This window comes from Lampetra fluviatilis, chromosome 59 (assembly GCF_964198595.1).
Source record: "Lampetra fluviatilis chromosome 59, kcLamFluv1.1, whole genome shotgun sequence".
Taxonomy (NCBI): domain Eukaryota; kingdom Metazoa; phylum Chordata; class Hyperoartia; order Petromyzontiformes; family Petromyzontidae; genus Lampetra; species Lampetra fluviatilis.
In genome coordinates, this window is record NC_136333.1 from 4,786,869 (window position 1) to 4,805,599 (window position 18,731).

At 53.1% G+C, this 18,731-nt stretch overlaps 1 protein-coding gene across 2 annotated transcripts in view; it reads left to right on the forward strand.

Moving 5' to 3' along the window:
- Nucleotides 1–14,798, forward strand: part of LOC144950812 (peptidyl-glycine alpha-amidating monooxygenase B-like) — a 49,417-nt gene extending 34,619 nt beyond the window's left edge. For both annotated transcript variants that reach the window (XM_078880917.1, XM_078880918.1), the window contains exons 18-28: nucleotides 804–939; nucleotides 2,485–2,601; nucleotides 2,919–2,991; nucleotides 4,150–4,360; nucleotides 6,306–6,503; nucleotides 7,212–7,318; nucleotides 9,161–9,263; nucleotides 9,986–10,084; nucleotides 10,209–10,448; nucleotides 11,314–11,376; nucleotides 13,557–14,798. In XM_078880917.1, the coding sequence (XP_078737043.1) occupies nucleotides 804–939; nucleotides 2,485–2,601; nucleotides 2,919–2,991; nucleotides 4,150–4,360; nucleotides 6,306–6,503; nucleotides 7,212–7,318; nucleotides 9,161–9,263; nucleotides 9,986–10,084; nucleotides 10,209–10,448; nucleotides 11,314–11,376; nucleotides 13,557–13,780 (1,571 nt within the window). In that variant the 3' untranslated portion in view covers nucleotides 13,781–14,798. The remainder of the gene's footprint in view (nucleotides 1–803; nucleotides 940–2,484; nucleotides 2,602–2,918; nucleotides 2,992–4,149; nucleotides 4,361–6,305; nucleotides 6,504–7,211; nucleotides 7,319–9,160; nucleotides 9,264–9,985; nucleotides 10,085–10,208; nucleotides 10,449–11,313; nucleotides 11,377–13,556) is intronic.
- Nucleotides 14,799–18,731: the final 3,933 nt, after the last annotated feature.

Genomic DNA, 18,731 nt, shown 5'->3' on the forward strand with positions numbered 1-18,731 from the left:
GGAGCGGTGGTGCAGCGGTCAGCACGCTGCGCTACGGACCCGGCCACGACCAATAACAGTGGCGAGTATTTGAACCGGTCCTGGGCCTCCCCGGGGTCGACTCAGCCTGAAATTATGCCGTGTGTAAATTTAGACACTCGGGATACAAAGGCGGCCTGGCGTGGTGCTGGCCACCTACCCCCTCGTGTGCCATCCTGGCCTTAAGGGGTGCTCGCTAACAGCACTTGCCCCAACGGCCTGTTCAAGGCTATATGGGGGATCTTTGTCTTTGTGAATGGAGAGCGGTGCTGCAGGTTATCACTCACCGCTGATGTCAGTCGCGGCGACCAGAGTCCGATTCGCGGCAATGGCTGACACCACTGCCGCGTGATGTCTCAACTGGTCCTGAGCCTCCTCGAGGTCCACTTGGCCTTAAACGAGGACCGAGCGCAGAGTCCAAACATCAGCACCGAGTTGACGAAGGCGGCCCCCGGTTTTCGGCGGCGCTGGCCGCACCAACCCACTCGAGCACCGTGACGGCCTTCATAGGCGCTCGCCAACAGGCTCACATTTGTACGTGAGGTAGCATCGACGTTTGTTGACGTCTCGTCCCCCACAAGAACGACAAGACGCCACCGCTCGTTGTCTCCGCCAAAAAAAAGAGCGCCATTTGGCGATAACCTTGAGCGACCTACGTACGGTGAGCTTCTTTCGCGCATCGTGCGTAGCCCACCGTAGACGTCACCTGTCGCGATCGCCGCAGTGACCGCGGTTTGTTCTCTCCACCCCCCCACCCCGTTCCCGCGCGGCGTGTCGCCGTGCAGGGGTGATGCTGAGGGAAGCGGGCGGCCCCGGGTGGCCGGGGGACAACCTTGGCCTGGGCTCCGTCTCCGGCGTCGCCGTCGACTCCAAGAACAACCTGCACTTGTTTCACCGCGGAGCGCGCGTCTGGGACGGCAGGTGAGGGCGCGGGGGGGGGGGCGGCGGAGGGGAGAGTGGAGGGGGGGGCGGTAGCTGTGGAGGGAGATGAGAGGTGCAGATGCCCGTGTGCGTGTGTTTGTCTCAGTCGACCTCACGGCACCTGCTCGGTCTGTCCCGTGACCTCCTGCCAGCGGGCGTTCGACGCTTTCGCGTGGCCTCAACGTGCACCTAGCCTGGCACAAGCGCCGTGGTGACGTCACCGCCACTTAGTGGCGAATGGCGGTTGTTGTTGTTGTTGTTGTTTGTCGTGTGAAGGAAGCGGTGGCACACCCGAGTTCGATTCCCGCTCACGGCCAACGCTAGTGACGATTTTCTGAACCGGTCCTGGGACTCCCCTAGGTCGACTCAGCCTCAATAGAGTACGTGGTGTGTAAACATCGTCCCTGGGGAGACAAAGGCGGCCGGGCGTTGTGCAGGTCACCCACCCCCATCTGTGATAAAGAGCTTGCCAGGTCATCGGATTCCTCCTGCAGTATAAATAAATATTTTGATTCTGATTAATTGGGTGTTTCTACCGTGGTTATTGGCACAATTAATGCTCGGTGGAGGGGTTACCAGCCCATCGCACATGGCTCCCGGATCTGTCTCGTGACCTTCAAGCGAGCCTTAGACACTTCACGTTGCCTCAAGGTGCACCTAGCCTGGCGCAAGCGCCGTGGTGACGCCATCGTCACGTACTGGCAGACGGCATTTGTTGTTGTGTCTAATGAAAAGGTGATAGGATGAGTGGATGTGTGTGAGATGAAAAGAGGGGGTCTGTACGTGTGATGACACGGTTCAATAGGGGCAGTGTTAGGGTTATAATTTGTTGTTATTATTATGGCTAGTGTTATAATTATGGTAACGGATGTGGTTATGGCAATTTTTTTGATATTTTTAGGTTTAGGACTAAGGTTAGTGTTCAGGCTAAGATCTGGGTTAAGACGAGGGCTGTCGTTATGTCTGTGATGAGGATTAAGGCGAAGACTACAATCAGGAACACGGTTATTATTAAGGCTAGGGATTCGGGTTTTTGAGTTATTGCCCGGGCTATGACTCGGACTGTGTATTTAGCGTTGGTGTCAGGGTTATAGTTATATAGTTATCGATAGGACCAGGGGTTGTGGCTGGGGCGATGTGCTCTCTGCGGCAGAGGTCGCAAACGGGTTTTGATTCCTTATCCGTACCCGTACCCGGCCGCACCAGGGTCGCAAATGGGTACCCGTTCCCTACCCGTACCCGTACCCTACCCGAAATGAGTGACAAACGGTTACTCACCAGTGACTCGCGGCCTACCCGTACCCGTACCCAGCCGGGTACGGGTAGCCGGGTATCGGGTACGGTACGGGTATCGGGTACCCGGTTGCGACCTCTGCTCTGCGGTAGCGGCCGTCCGCCATGGTCGTGAGTGGTTGTTAACCAACGGCGGCTCTGTGCATCCGCCGTGGTCGCGAGTCCTCACTAACCTACAGTGGCTCTGTGCGTCCACCGTGGTCGCGAGGCGTCGCTAACCGACGGTGGCTCTGTGTGACCGTGCGTGGGCAGCTCGTTTGACGAGAGGCACGCGTTCCGGCACGGGGATCGTGGACCCATCCGTGAGGACACCATCCTGACCATCAACCCCGGCACCGGGGAGCTGCTCGGATCGGCAGGACGTGACACGTCAGCAACGCACGCTAACGACACGCTAACTGCACGCTAACGACACGATAACTACACACTAACTACACACTAACTACACGCTAACGACACACTAACGACACACTAACTGCACGCTAACTACACGCGAATGACACACTAACTACACACTAACTACACGCTAACGACACGCTAACGACACACTAACTGCACACTAACTACACGCGAATGACATGCTATCCACACACTATCGACACGCTAACCACATTTCAACATGCAGTCTGCTGAAGGCTGTATGGGGATTTCTGGTTTTGTGTGTTTCTGCTTACCTCTGCCTCCAGGTTTTTCATGCCGCATGGCCTCAGCGTTGACCCCGATGACAATCTGTGGGTCACCGACGTGGCACTGCATCAGGTGAGGGAACATGTCACTCACCTGCACTCACCCACACTCACCCACACTCACTCACACTCACCCACGCTGACCCGCACACTCACCCACACTCACCCACACTCACCCACGCTGACCCGCACACTCACCCACGCTGACCCGCACACTCACCCGCACTCACCCGCACACTCACCCACGCTGACCCACACACTCACCCGCACTCACCCGCACACTCACCCACGCTGACCCACACACTCACCCGCACTCACCCACACTGACCCACACACTCACCCGCACTAACCCACACTCACCCGCACTCACCCACACTCACCCACACTCACACACACTCACCTGCACTCACCCGCACTCACCCACTCTCACCCACACTCACCCGCACTCACCCACACTCACCCACACTCGCCCGCACTCACCCACACTCACCCGCACTCACCCGCACTCGCCCACACTCACCCGCACTCACCCACACTGACCCGCACACTCACTCGCACTTACCCACACTGACCCGCACACTCACCTACACTGACCTGCACACTCACCTGCACTCACCCACACTGACCCACACACTCACCCACACTGACCCGCACTCACCCACACTCACCCACACTGACCCACACACACCTGCATTCACCCGTACCAATGTACACTCTATAGACCATATTTCACCACGCTTGTTAGTGTGGTTTGGTGAATGATTGGGTACCCAAGACCGGTTCAGATAACACTCGCCACTGATGTTTGGACGTGGACTAGAATTCAACTCGGGTCACTTGGCTAATCACTGCACCATCACTCCTCCAACACAATTACAACACAATTACCCGATAGTATTAACAGAGTGCTGTTTGCGTGCACCTATGTAGGCCGGCACAGTACATGAGGGGGTGGGTGGCCAGCACCACGCCCGACTGCCTTTGTCTCCCCCAGTGTCAATGTTTACACACCGCACCAGGTACTAATTTGAGGCTGAGTCGACCTAGGGAAGGCCCAGGTCCGATTCAGATAATAGTCACTGGTATTGGTGGCCGTGAGCGGGTATCAAACTCCGGGTCGCCGGGTTCATAGCGCAGCGCGCTAACCGCCGCGCCACCGCTCCCCCAAACACGCGCACACACACACACGCAGCCGTGTTCACCATTGCCCTGTCCCCCCCCCACTGCCCAGGTGTTCAAGCTGGGCCCCGGGGGACGGGGCCCCGCGTCGCTGGCGCTGGGCGAGCGTTGGCGCCCCGGCGGGGGCGCGCGCCGCCTGTGCCAGCCCACGGACGTGGCGGTGCACCCGCTCTCGCGCCACCTTTACGTCTCCGACGGCTACTGCAACCACCGCGTGGTCCACTACTCGCCCCGCGGGGACTTCCTGGGCGAGTGGGACGCAGGTAAGGCTGGGGAGGCGGGTACGGCTGGGGACGTAGATACGGTTGGGACAAGAGGCCGAACGAAATTCGGTTTCGGCGCCGAAAGTTTGCAGATGGCCTCTTTCGGCATAGTTTCTGTTTCGGCCGAAAGTAAATTTTAACTTTCGGTTTCAGCCGAAAGAAAAAATTTTACTTTCGGTTTATTTTTGCTTTCGGCCGAAAGTAAATTTTTAACTTTCGGTTTCGGCTGAAAGTACATTTCTAACTTTCGATTTACTTTAGGTTTCGGCCGAAAGTCAATTTTGAACTTTCGGTTTTGGCCGAAACCAGAAATTCAGTTTCGGTCGGCCTCTAGTTGGGACGCCGGGGGCGGCGGTGGGCGCCACCTGTAAATGAGGCTCTTGAATGGTTCGTTTGGTGACTCAACTGTTGTTTCAGCGAATACATTGTTGTTGTTGTTTTATTTGAAAGAGGGAGAGTGCGAATCGTTGTTTACACTGCAGGAGGAGGAATTCGATGAGCTGTAAAGCTTTTTTTCCAGATGTCCAGTAAGGGGGTGGGGTCTAGCAAGTTACAACAACAGCAAACACAATACAAACACAACCCTCGATAGGAGCGAACATTTTAGAAAATGGTAAGCACGTAACTAACTACAGATAGATAATAAATCAATTAAATACGCAAGTTCGATTTATCAAGCTTGGCCAAGGCGGCAATACCAACAACAACAACAGTCCCAGACCATTCTAGATTTGAAGCTTTCGTGACTGCAAGGAATCATCTTCTTAGGTTTTTTCGGTAAAGTCACGTAGAAAGTAAAATAAAATAAAAACAAACAAAAACAAAAATCACGACGTTTCGGAGGCAACACAAGTCTCCGTCATCAGGTGGGACCGTCACAGCCAGATTAGCTGTGACGGTCTAAACCTAAGAAGATGAGTCCCAGACCACACCAAGATAACATCACACAGCAGTAGTAGCTCCTCGATCGAACGGAACATTAACGTTGAGGTGTTAAGCAAAGTCGCGTTGCGTCACTGAGTGACACCGGGATGTTACCGCCTGACCTCATTGCATTGCATCACGTGCTGAACGTGCGAGTCGACCGAGACTCGAGTCTGGTGTCGTTATTTCCATGTACCAAGAACGCCGCCGCCACCACCACTACCGAGCCGGGCTCCATGCCACGGTGTCGCTGCCTTCGGGGCAAGTGAAAACTGTGCGCGTTACAAATTAGCGCGATTATTAGGACTGCTACACCCTCTTTGTACCTCGCGTCACCTCGTTGTGACCCCTGTTTGACCCCTACCCCTGGTATAGTTCTATTCGTGCGTGTGGCATCAAGTTCAGAAAGCTAAATGCCACGACAAGAGAGCTTCAGCAGAGAGAGAGAGAGTTCGTGTAGTTTTGCTCTTCCTCCTCTTTTGAAGGAGTGCAGCGTACAGTGGTTTATCATATACAGTAAAGCCTTGGATTGCGAGTAACTTGGTCTGCGAGTGTTTTGCAAGACGAGCAATGTTTTAAAATAAATATGAATTTGATAAACGAGCGAGGTCTTGCAATACGAGTAGTGCGTGTATACGCTTTGTCTGCCGAGCGTCACGTGATCACAACTGATATACGAGTGCTCTGATATACGAATGCTTTGGATTACAAACACTTTTCCGGAACGAATTATGCTCGCAATCCAAGGTTTTACTGTAGTTCCATAGTTCTATAGTACACGATGGGCTCATCATATCTGTATAGTGCTTGTGTTACCATCGTCCATTAACAAGTCCTCATGGTTAATAAACAAATAAAATAAAATGTTGACCTCCAGCAGGCATCTCAGACAACTCCGTGACCCCTCCGTGACCCCTCCGTGACCCCTTCGTGACCACCCCACACCCCCACCACCCCCCACCTCGTGTGCGACCCCCGCTTGCGTGCCCCCCCCTCTCTACCCGCCCGCGCTCCCCCACAGAGGGTGGCAGGACGGGCTCGGGCCTGCGCGTGCCGCACAGCCTGACGGTGGCGCGCGGCGGCGCGCAGGTGTGCGCCTCGGACCGAGAGAACGGCCGCGTCGTCTGCTTCCACCCGGAGAGCGGGCGGCTCCTCAAAGAGCTCCGGCTCCCGGAGTTCGGGGGCCGGGTGTTCGCCGCCTCCTACTCGCCCGCGCACGGTCAGTGTGGGGCGGGGTGCGGCGGGGAAGCCGCGCAGCTCCGTCATTGACAATCTCGACAAGGAGCGTAAAACCACCGTCGCGCCAACATCGGCCGTCTTCGCAGCGGCGACGGCGGCTTTCGAACAGAGACGGTCGCCGTGATCGCGCGGACGCTTTCGGACGCGCTACCGCGGCCGTCTGGAACGCTCTTCCTTCCGATGTTAGGAAGCCACTGGGAGCGATGCAACTTTTAAATCATCATCTTGATGCCACGTGTCTCGTGGTCGCGTGTATATAACACGTTTGTGAGTCACATCCCCCCCACTCTCATCGCAGTGCATGAACGTGGAGAATGTACGCGTTGCAGTCCTGCTCGTGAGTGAGACGATGACATCTAAATGCGTGCCCATGCTATTGATTACCTTTTTTAAAATATATTTCAATAGGGGCCCGGTACAGAGCACAAACTGCGATGCTGGCAGGGAGGTACACAAGCCTATTGATTTTCAAACAACCTTGATTTGTCCAAACCACACTTATCTCGACAAACAAAGTGAACTGGCACTTCGTAGCTTTCGCGGCTGTCCTGCGCAGCTGCCCGATGTATATCGGGGGTTTTGTGCCGCGTGTTGCTCAGCGCGTGGAACGAAACGTCGGACAACGTGCCGAACCGCGCGGTGAACGAACGTACTGACCCCCACCGGGTGTCCCCCCCCCGTGCCGCAGGCGGCGTCCTCTTCGCCGTGAAAGGAGCCAACGAGCACCACCCCACGCAGGGGTTCATCCTCGACTTCGAGACCGGGCGCCAGATCGGCACCTTCCGCCCGGAGCAGGCAGGGCCCCCCAGCGCCGATGCGCCCACAGACACACACACACGCAGACGCATGCAGACAGACACACACACAGACACACACACACGCACACAGACACACACACAGACACACACACAGACACACACACACACGCAGACGCATTCAGACAGACACACACACAGACACACACACGCAGACGCACGCAGACACACACACAGACACACACGCAGACGCATGCAGACAGACACACACACAGACACACACACGCACACAGACACACACACAGACACACACACAGACACACACACACGCAGACGCATGCAGACAGACACACACACAGACACACACACACACACGCACACAGACACACACACAGACACACACACAGACACACACGCAGACACACACACACACAGATGCATGCAAACAGACACACACACACACACACGCACACAGACACACACACAGACACACACACAGACACACACACACGCAGACGCATGCAGACAGACACACACACAGACACACACACACACACGCACACAGACACACACACAGACACACACACAGACACACACACAGACACACACACACACAGATGCATGCAAACAGACACAGACACGCACACACACACGCACACAGACACACACACAGACACACACACAGACACACACACAGACGCATGCAGACAGACGCACACACACACAGACGCATGCAGACATATGCACACACACGCACACAGACGCGCACACACACACAGACGCATGCAGACAGACGCACACACACGCACACACACACACAGACGCATGCAGACAGACGCACACACACAGACGCATGCAGACAGACACACACACACGCATGAAGACAGACGCACACACACACACAGATGCACACACACGCACACAGACGCACACACACACAGACGCATTCACACAGACACACACATAGACGCAGACACGCAGACAGATGCACAGACTCACAGACCCGCATACACACAGAGGCAGGCAGACACAAACCCCCAGATGCACAAGGATCCAGTGGCACAGAAATGCACAAAAACAAAGTTTCCCCGTTTAGCCTTAACAGGCTGTTGGGGCAAGTGCTGTTAGCGAGCAGCACTTATGAAGGCCGGCACTGTGGCACACGAGGGGGAGGGTGGCCAGCACCACGCCTGGCCACAAAGATGCACAGAGCAAACATGAATCTGTTAGGCTACTTATCACCATTCTGGGAAATATTGTCCTTTCGTTCAATCTAAAGATGCTTTGCATGTTTTCCCGAAATATACAACACTCACACACACACAGCTGTGGCAGCCGACGATGATGATGATGATGATATACCGTGTCAACCAATACGGTTTACCCCGTATTCTTGTACAGGGTAATTGAGTTTTCAGGTCCATACGGCTTACAGCCGTTTCAATATGGGCACAAATTTAGTTTTATTTGTTTGTGTTTCTCCCTTGTGATGGGACTTTGTAGGATGAACGTTGAGATTAGTAAGGACCGCGGGGTGACCAATAAGCTCTGAATTGGTCTGTAATAAGCTAGGGCACTGATAAGGGGTTGCCAGGTATGCAGTGGTGAGTGTACAAGTGGTGAGAGTAATGGTGAGTGTACTAGTGGTGAGTGTCGTAGTGGTGAGTCTAGTACTGGTGAGTGCCTATTTGTTTGTATTTCTCCCTCGTGATAGGACTTTGTAGGATGAACGTTGAGATTGATAAGGGCCACGGGGTGACCAATAAGCTCTGAATTGGTCTGTAATAAGCTAGGGCAGATATGTGATGACGATGATGAATCCGTTGGGTGGTGAACGGTCGGAGGGTATAAGGGCTAACGTGCGGTGCGGTGTCTGCTGCAGGGATTTGCGGAACCGCACGACGTGGCGGTGTCGCCCGACGGCGAGGGCGTCTACGTGGGCGACGTGTGGCTCAACCGCGTCTGGAAGTTCTCGGCTCGCAACGGTGGGTGGGCGCGCCCGCGCCGCCGCACGTTGGTTATGTATGTTCGTGGAGGAGGCTCGTGAAGAACGCTACCGGTCAGTTGGAGGCCGTCGCCCTCCCAAGAACAACGCAGGGCAGAGAGGAGCGCCGGGCAGCTAAAGGTGGCACAGTCGGGGGCACAGCTGGTGCATGTAGCAGTCATCTCAGTCGGTCAACCCGTGGCACCTGGGTCTGTCCCGTGACACTCCCGCCAGCAGAGAGCCTTCGACACTTCACGTAGTCACTTAAAGATGTTTCTTGTTCATGTTTTTGTTTTGTTGCGGTTGCACCCGAGTCAATAGCCGCATGGCTCACAGGATTATACCTGATAAATGAAACTGAAAAATGAAACGTGGCCTCAAAGTGCATCTGGCCCGGCACAGGCGCCGTGGCGACTTCACCGCCACCTGGTGGCGAATGGCGGCTGTTGTTGTACGTATGTTGAACTTCTTTCACACCGTACACGGCCAACCGTGCTTAATCGGAGGTCCACATGGCTCCATACGATTTCCCGGCAACCGCCAGGACCCTCGGTTCAAGTCCAGGTTTCAGCCACCGCTGATAAAACTCAGTTCTCAAGCGTTTGCTTGTTTTTTGTTCAATCGCGGTTGCTCAGCGCAGGCCCGAAAGCCCAAAATGCCAAGCACCCCCCCCCCCCCACCGTGTGTGTGCTTACCCCCCCCCCCAACCCCCTCTTCTTGCAGGAAGCACGGGGTCCATGGCGCACGGTGACGCTCCAGCCCACGCCCACACGGCTCGGCTCACGCTCAACGCCGCTTCGCCATCACGGAATCCGCTCGGAGGCGAGAGCACCCCCCGACCCCCACCCGTCTCAGCGCGTGCATTCACCGCGTAACTCAGCGCACTGGCGCGGTCAACTGCTTTTTGTGTTTAAATTTGGCGTCTCTCCCTGCTCGGGTGGCGCAGGTGGTGCCGGAGGTGCCGGAGCACCCCAATTGGCGTCGGGGAAATCCGGAACCGTCAGCACCGCCGCCGGTGCCGGTGAGGGCGGCGGCGGCGGTTCCGGCACGGCGGCGGTGGGATCGGCGGGCGCCAGCGGGGGGCTGCGCACGCCGGTGCTCATCGCGGTGCTCCTCACAGCGCCGGTCGTGGTGCTGGCGCTCGCCGCACTCCTCGTCCGCATTCGCAAGCACCGCGCCGCGCCAGGTGACGGCGCGGCTGCCCTCCCCCCACGATGCCCGCGGTGGCGGTGCCAGGCTTGGAGGAAAAAGGTTTAGGGCCCCCCAAGTGGCTCAACTGGGCCAAAATTCATGAAAATTGTTTCTTTTTATATCCTTTATATTAAGTTCGCTTGCTTGCTTGCTTACGACCGTGCAAATCTTTCGGTCGTTTTTTAACCCACTTCTCGTGATCCAATCGAGCTGACATTTTCCACACAGACTCGTTGTGTGTGACAATTAATGTTCGTGAAAATTTTTTTCCAAAATTTTACACTTTTTAGGACAAAAATATTATATTTAATTACCAATTGCTTAATGGTGCAATGCAATCATCTGACCCATAGTTGGCAGCCATCTCAAGCCAGAGGACGAGAGGACTCTAGCCGCCACGCATATAAAGGATTTATAGTGAAAAACTTTGTTTTTACGGGTTATACTTGTATAAAGATGAAAAACATTCTCACGATTCTCTTTTAACGTTGGGTATCAGTTAATACCTCTGGGCTTTGCCTGGTAGGGTGGGGATGGTTTTAGTTTGTATGCGTTTGGGTGATTTGTTCGCCATTCTTGTACTTTGCACTCCTGGACATGTGAATAAAGAGCTTCATAGCTCATCGGATTCCTCCTGCAGTATGAATATTCTGATTCTCATCATCGCTCATTGATGGAGTTGGCCAAACTTCCCAATGGAGGGCCACAGAGCTGGGGGCAGTCGCTGCATCGGGTTCTCGCTGCTGCCTTCCCCGATTGTGTTCCGTGGTTTTGCGCGCGTCCGTGCAAAACTGCGCGCTGCGTCTTTGCGGTTTTGATGTTGACCGTTGTGGTTGTGGCGCTGCTGTTGTGCCCTGCAGGGGAGAAGGAGGAACATCGGGAGGCTGAGTCGTCTCCTGGAGGTTTCCTCGGCTCTCTGAGAGGTACCACGAGCAAATACATTGACAAAGATCCCCCGTATCGCCTTGCTTGGGGACAAGTGCTGTTGGTGAGCATCTATCTTCTTGGTTCTTTCGGTGAAGTCACGTGGAAGGGAAATAATAAAATAATAAAAATAAAACATAATAAAATAATTCTCACGACGTTTCGGCCACAATGCAAGCAGCCGTCCTCAGGTGAAGAACAGGGCTGTCGGATAGACAGCGTCTGAATTCATTCAGACCCCGACAGACCTGTTCTTCACCTGAGGACGGCTGCTTGCGTTGTGGCCGAAACGTCGTGAGAATTATTTTATTTTGTTTTATTTTAATTTTATTATTTCCCTTCTACGTGACTTTACCGAAAGAACCAAGAAGATGAATCCCTGCAGTCACGAAAGCTTTGAATCGGTGAGCATCTCTTTCAGACGGGCACGACCCAACGAGGCAGTGGTTGGTTTAACACCACGCCCCGGCTGCCATTGTCTCCCCTAGTGCTGTCGTTTACACACATTACACACTAGGTCCTCGTTTAAGGCCGAGTCAACCTAGGGGATGCACAGGACCGGTTTAGATATCACTTGCCACTTAAAAGTTAGCTGTGGATGCGAATTCATCGTTGGTTATGGTTCGTAGTATATTGTGCTAACCACAGCGCCACTACTCCCCATATGAATGGCAACAGTCTACGGGTCTTTCGGTAAAGCCACGTAGATAGAAAAATAATAATAAAATATCACGTTTCGATCTCAACACAAGCAATCGTCTTCAGGTGAGAGGGAGAGAAAACTGCTGAGACAAGGTTTTATTTAGGCCTGAGATGGGTGCATCAAGGTAGGTGGGTGGAGCTAGAGATGGTCCAACCACAGAGGCTGGGGCAGTGGCCTTTGTATTGTGAGAGATTCGCCTGTAGGGCGCCACCAAAGCTGTGGATGTGGCCATTGTATTGTGTGTAGCCCAAGGGTAAGTGGGGGAGGCTAGAGATGGTATTTGCATGTAAATGTAAGATCAGAGGGCGCCCTGAGGCTATGGAGGTGGCCATCGTATTGTGTGTAGCCCAAGGGTAAGTGGGGGGGGGGCTAGAGATGGTATTTGCATGTAAATGTAAGATCGGAGGGCGCCCTGAGGCTGTGGAGGTGGCCATTGTATTGTGAGAGATTAGCATGTCAATGTAAGAGAACCACCGCAATGGTGGATGTGCTAGTGAGACATTCAGCCTGTCAATGCAAAGACATCCAACCTGGAAATGCAACTCAGAGAGTCGGCAATAACAGCCAACATCGGCAGGTAGGATGGAAACATCATAGCCAGTTATGACTTAAACTGGTTAATAACGTCCTTCCAATGATTGCTCAGTTTGTACCCATCTTCTCGGTTGAATTTGTGTCTGTGTTTATAATTCTGGATGGCTTCATGAGCGAATCTTTGTTGATAGCCAGTAGGTTTGCAGAGTACCTTCGTCTTGGAAAAATTAATTTCGTGTGAGTTCTTGAAGAAACTTCCCAGCATGCGGAGCTAAATATCACATACCGTGCCAAACACGCGGGACAATTTCAATTACAATCGGAGAGCTGTACGGCACAACTAGGAAAAAACCTGCCCAGTGGAACAAATATACCTTCCGCTAGGTGTACACCATATTTCCTGAATATTTGTCGATGGGGAAACAGATGTATGTTGAATTTATTTCAGACCGTACGTAGCCAACCATGCTCATCGGATATTCGGCGGCGGGGGGGACACACACACAATTTTTCAACTGGTTTCCCGTCAAGTCTCGGATCTATTTTAAGATTGGATTGTGATAAAATGTCTTCATGGTCTAGAACCTTCCTCCCATACCTCTCCTCTCTCATCTCAATCTACCATCTGGCACACCGTCTTAGCTCCAGAAATAAAGGCCTCCTTGCTAAGCTGCCCAGAGTCAGCCCTCGTTCCTTGGGAGGTCGCTCCTTCTCCGTTGCTGCTCGCGCTGCTTAGAATCAACTTACCCTTTCGTGCAGCTGATACTCTGCCCCTGTTCAAGTCAAGACTTAAGACCCCATTTGTTTCCATGTGCATATAGCACAGAGTTTTTTTTATTTTTCTTCTTGCAAAGCGTCTGGCGTTATACAAATACAATTGTAGTGCACTGCCTCATAGCCGCCCCCGCCCCCCCCCCCCCGTATATCTTTGTTGTCACGCAGGCAAGAAGAGCGGTGGCAAGTTCGACGTGGGCGCGTGGCTTGCGCGACGGAGGCGGCCCGGCGGCTTCGACCGCCTGCCCAGCGGCGACGATGACGCCGCCGACAGCGAGGAGGTGGTGGCGGTGGCGGCGGCGGCGCCGCCGGGCGGAGAGCCCGACACGCCGAGCTCCGCCGGGGGCCCCCACGACGAGGAGGTTCCGGCGCCCGCCAAACACTCTCCCTAAGTCGAGGTGTCGCCCCCTTGCCCCCCCCCTGGCTGCTGCCCCCACCTCCCGCCCTCCCACGTTTTCTTCAAAGTGTACCGGAGAAGCGCGCGTGAACCACGTCCCGTAAGACAGGCGACTCGCCGCGCCCGCCGCGAGCCGAACGCGCCCTTTGTTTGATCCGCCGGTTGACGCACGTCGGCAGGGGATTCGCATGCACACGGGGCGCTCGCCGCTCGAACGCATCGGCGGCAACTCGAAGCGCCTTACCCCGACATCTCGTCTCAACCATTCTGACCACCCCACCTCCCCGCCGCCAGCAACAGCTGTCCCTGTGCGGTGCGAGGTGTACGCAGCACCGGCCTGCCTCGTGGGGCATTAGTCTGCCAGTAGGGGGGGACGATTGGATACAAATGAGAATAGGTTTTCCCCTTTTTTCCGGCAACACAGCAGGTGTTAAGATGTTAAAACACCAAACTAAAACACCAAACTGAAACCTCGCATACAAACGCACGGCTGTGCCGTTAAATACCGCGGTAGGAAATGCGCCACGCTTGGAACCCCCGCGCGTCGTTGCGTGCGCGCACTCAGAAGCGGCCGATGCTGCAGACGCCGGCTCACCCACGCGAATCATTTTTTGACAGGACCCCACACCTGGTTGAAGGAAAATTGGCCGAGCGGGTGCCAAGACGTTGAGTCGGAAACATTTGTGTTGCTTCTGCAGTGCTACGTATCGCCTCATTCGCTCGTAGCGAGTGCTCTTCGTGTTGTCCTGATGAGGCTACCTACGTCTCGAGGGTCCCACAGCGTATATATCTCGTGATCGCGTGGCCAATCATCGTTGATTTCGCACTTCAGTTGCAGCGGCGGGCGGGCGCGCAGTTGTTTCCTCGCCGGCTTTTGATCGATGACGTGTGTCCGTGCCAAAGTGGTGTGTGTACTCTCTTTACCTCTGTGTCTCCGCTCGGTGAAAATGATGTTCCCGTATGAACCGTGGAAAAGTAAAACCGGTTTATGATAAACGTCACCTGTGCAAACACTCGCCGTCTTGAGTTTTAATGTTTCTATTACGATGGGTTCCAGCTGGGTGGGGCCATGCGTTAGAGCCACCCAAACATCGACAGTTTCGCGTTTTTGCATTGTTTGTTGTTGTAACGTGTCTGACCCCACAATATACAGTAAACATACAAAGCTCCACAGCAAAAGCAGTCCAAGTGACGGGTCGTGTGATCATCCGCACCCCCGTGACCGGTATTGTAGCGATCAGCACGCTGCCCTACAAACTTGGCGACCCCAGTTCGATTCCCGCTCACGACCAACACCAGTGACGGATGATCTGAACCGGTCATGGGCCTCCCCTCGGTCAACTCAGCCTCAAACGAGTGCAGTACCCGGTGTGGTGTGTAAACATCGCCACTGGGGAGATAAAGGCGGCCAAGAAGTTATACAGGAGGGGCAGGGGGTTGCTTTGTCTTTGTTTTTACCCCGTGACCACTCCATGTGACCCCACTCAGTTTCATGTATTAGGTATAGCCCTGTGAGCCATGTGGCTCTTGACTCGGGTGCAACCGCAACAAAACAAAAACATGAACAAGAAACATCTTAAAGTGACTACACGCAAAAGAAAAATCCTGGAAAAAACAGCAAAGTCTTCCAGAAAAAAACACCGTATTTCAACGCCGTGTGCAAAAATCCTAAGTCAAACAATAACAACCATAAGACAATGTAGATTAAAGTTATTAGGCTAACTCTGTACTACAACAAACATGGCTAAACCAAAACGTTTTCAAAATCACCAAAATAAAGCTATGAAAACAATGTAACTCAGCGTCTTGTGGCCTCCCGCAATGAGGGTCTTGGTTTTGCGCCTTGTAGGATTAAGACACTACAGATTCCAATTTACAGAGCTTCTTACATGCAGACAATGTCAAGACACCGGCAATAACATAAACTATTACACGAGAGTTCATCTTTGTTCTGTGCGTGTGTGACGAGTTGCAGAGATAACTCATTTTCATTTTGGATCAGCAACACATGAGCAGTAATCATGGGACCTTTTTGTCCAGTATCAAAGTACGAAAAATAAGAATAGGTTTTACCCTTTCTGGCAATAACACAGGTGTTAAGATGTTGAAACACCAGATACCTTTTTGCAAGGAATCAAGTATGCATTAACCACACGTACTTGTGTTGAACATGTAAACAAAACATGCTGTGATAATATATGCATTGTCTTTGAAACGTATTGGCCTACACGAGAGAGACAGCCTTTTTAAATCCTTTATATTAAGTTCACTTGCTTGCTTGCTTACGACCGTGCAAATCTTTCGGTCGTTTTTTAACCCACTTCCCGTGATCCAATCGAGCTGACATTTTGCACACAGACTCGTTGTGCGTGACAATTTATTTTCGTAAAAAAATTTTCCCAAAATGTTCCACTTTTTAGGAAAAAAAAAATTCATATTTAATTTAAAATACCAATGTGATAAAAATGAAACTCTTACTCAAGAAAAATAGAAATGAATAATAAAATAAAACCGATACCACGCATATAAAGGATTTATAGTGAAAAACTTTTTTTTACGGGTTAATTTTTTATGGCCTAGTCTGACTAGTGTCAGCCCTGAGAACGCCAAAAGGTGAACAGTACGAAGACAATGCGCGTATCAAACGAGCAGTAGTTTAACACGAAGTAAGGCTTTCGCGACCAATATTATCCATACGTTCATACTCGTAGTTCTTTCGGTAAAGTCACGTAGGTAAAAAATGAAATTAAAATTAATAAAAATAAAACAATAAAATCATTTTGTTTTATTTTTATTAATTTTAATTTCATATGTAGTAGCAACGGGCCCCACACTTTCAAGGGCCCCACGCTAATGCTTTCAAGCCACCAATTCCAGTTCAGTGATTCTGCACTTGCTCTATTACTATAGTACGATACCGCCTTCAACTTTTATTAACGACTGGGTGTTTAAAGTTAGCGATTTGTCGTATTATCTGGCTGTATAGCTAATGAAAAAATACAATGACCTTACTATGCAAGTGTAGTGACGGTATATCCGCCACTAGGGGGACAGAGCGCTGAACAGGTAACAAGTATAGCCCGTAAAAACAAAGTTTTTCACTATAAATCCTTTATATGCGTGGCGGCTAGAGTCCTCTCGTCCTCTGGCTTGAGATGGCTGCTACCTATGGGTCAGATGATTGTCTGCCACCATTAAAGCAATTGGTAATTAAATATTTTTAAAAAATTCCCTAAACAGTGTAAAATTTGGGAAAAAATTTTTCACGAAAATTAATTGTCACGCACAACGAGTCTGTGTGCAAAATGTCAGCTCAATTGGATCACGGGAAGTGGGTTAAAAAAAGACCGAAAGATTTGCACGGTCCTAAGCAAGCACGCAAGCAAGCGAACTTAATATACTGGATTTAAAAAGGGGAGCGCGAAGAAGATCGAGGGTCCATTGAGTGAGTCACGTTCAGTGGGTCAGAGGTCACGTCGTTGGATCGTGGTGCACAGGGGGTTGAGTAGTGACAAGGACGTCCTACACAAATTATAGAATCAGCTCCGTAAAGGTGCTGATTAAAGAAAGTGTTAATAAACGGATTGCCTCCAACCACGTAGTGTGTGTCTTCATTTAAGAGCACTACACAAGTAAAAAAAATGTGTTTTAATATTTGTGTTTTTTTATATTTAGGGCCCCTTGAAAACAAAAAAATGCTACAGGCCCCGCACTAGCTTAATCCGGCACTGGCCTCAGCACCGTTAGCCTTTTATCATGATTAGGGACCGTCCATAAATGACGTCACCTAGGGGGGGTCAGACATTTGTGACAAGGGGGGGGGGGGGGGAGAAATGTGACGTCACATCAAAATGCGCAACTTAAAATAAATATTGAATTGTTATAACACTAATTGTTATAACAACACTCCTACAACATCAGAGTGCAGCGCCACATTAAATACGCACGACAATGACAATAGTTTAAATCGCTTTGAAGCATGTTTTATTTTCAAAATGGAAATATGGTTTTGAGTAGGGGGGGGCAGAGCTTTGTGACGTCATATTTGATGGGGGGTCTGACTTTTTTGTGACGCCGTGTGACAAGGGGGGGGGGGTCAAAAACCGTCCAAAATCGCGTGACGTCATTTATGGATGGCCCCAAAGAGACATCTTTGCTAGCAATGGAGAGAGGTTGTGGATATGTGCAGCAGCAGCAGTAGCCCAGGCGACGCCCATGCGATTTGTTGTGAACCCAGCCCCGGAGGCCATCTTACGTAGGGGTTAGAGGGGGAGGGGTGAGGGGGGAACAGCCGCACCCCCCACTGTAAGTCTGGGGGGTGGGGGTGAGGGGGGTGAACAGCCGCACCCCCCACTGTAAGTCTGGGGGGTGGGGGTGAGGGGGAGGGACAGCCCCACCCCCCACTGTAAGTCTGAGGGTGAGGGGGGTGAACAGCCCCACCCCCCACTGTAAGTCTGGGGGGTGGGGGTGAGGGGGAGGACAGCCACACCTCAGCTGCAAGTACAGGGGGGGGTTGGCGGGAGGGGGGGGTTGGCGGGAGGGGGGGGGTTGGCGGGAGGGGGGGGGTTGGCGGGAGGGGGGGGGTTGGCGGGAGGGGGGGGGTTGGCGGGAGGGGGGGGGTTGGCGGGAGGGGGGGGGGTTGGCGGGAGGGGGAGGGGTTGGCGGGAGGGGGAGGGGTTGGCGGGAGGGGGGGGGGTTGGCGGGAGGGGGGGGGGTTGGCGGGAGGGGGGGGGGTTGGCGGGAGGGGGGGGGTTGGCGGGAGGGGGGGGTTGGCGGGAGGGGGGGGTTGGCGGGAGGGGGGGGGGTTGGCGGGAGGGGGAGGGGTTGGCGGGAGGGGGGGGGGTTGGCGGGAGGGGGGGGGGTTGGCGGGAGGGGGGGGTTGGCGGGAGGGGGGGGTTGGCGGGAGGGGGGGGTTGGCGGGAGGGGGGGGTTGGCGGGAGGGGGGG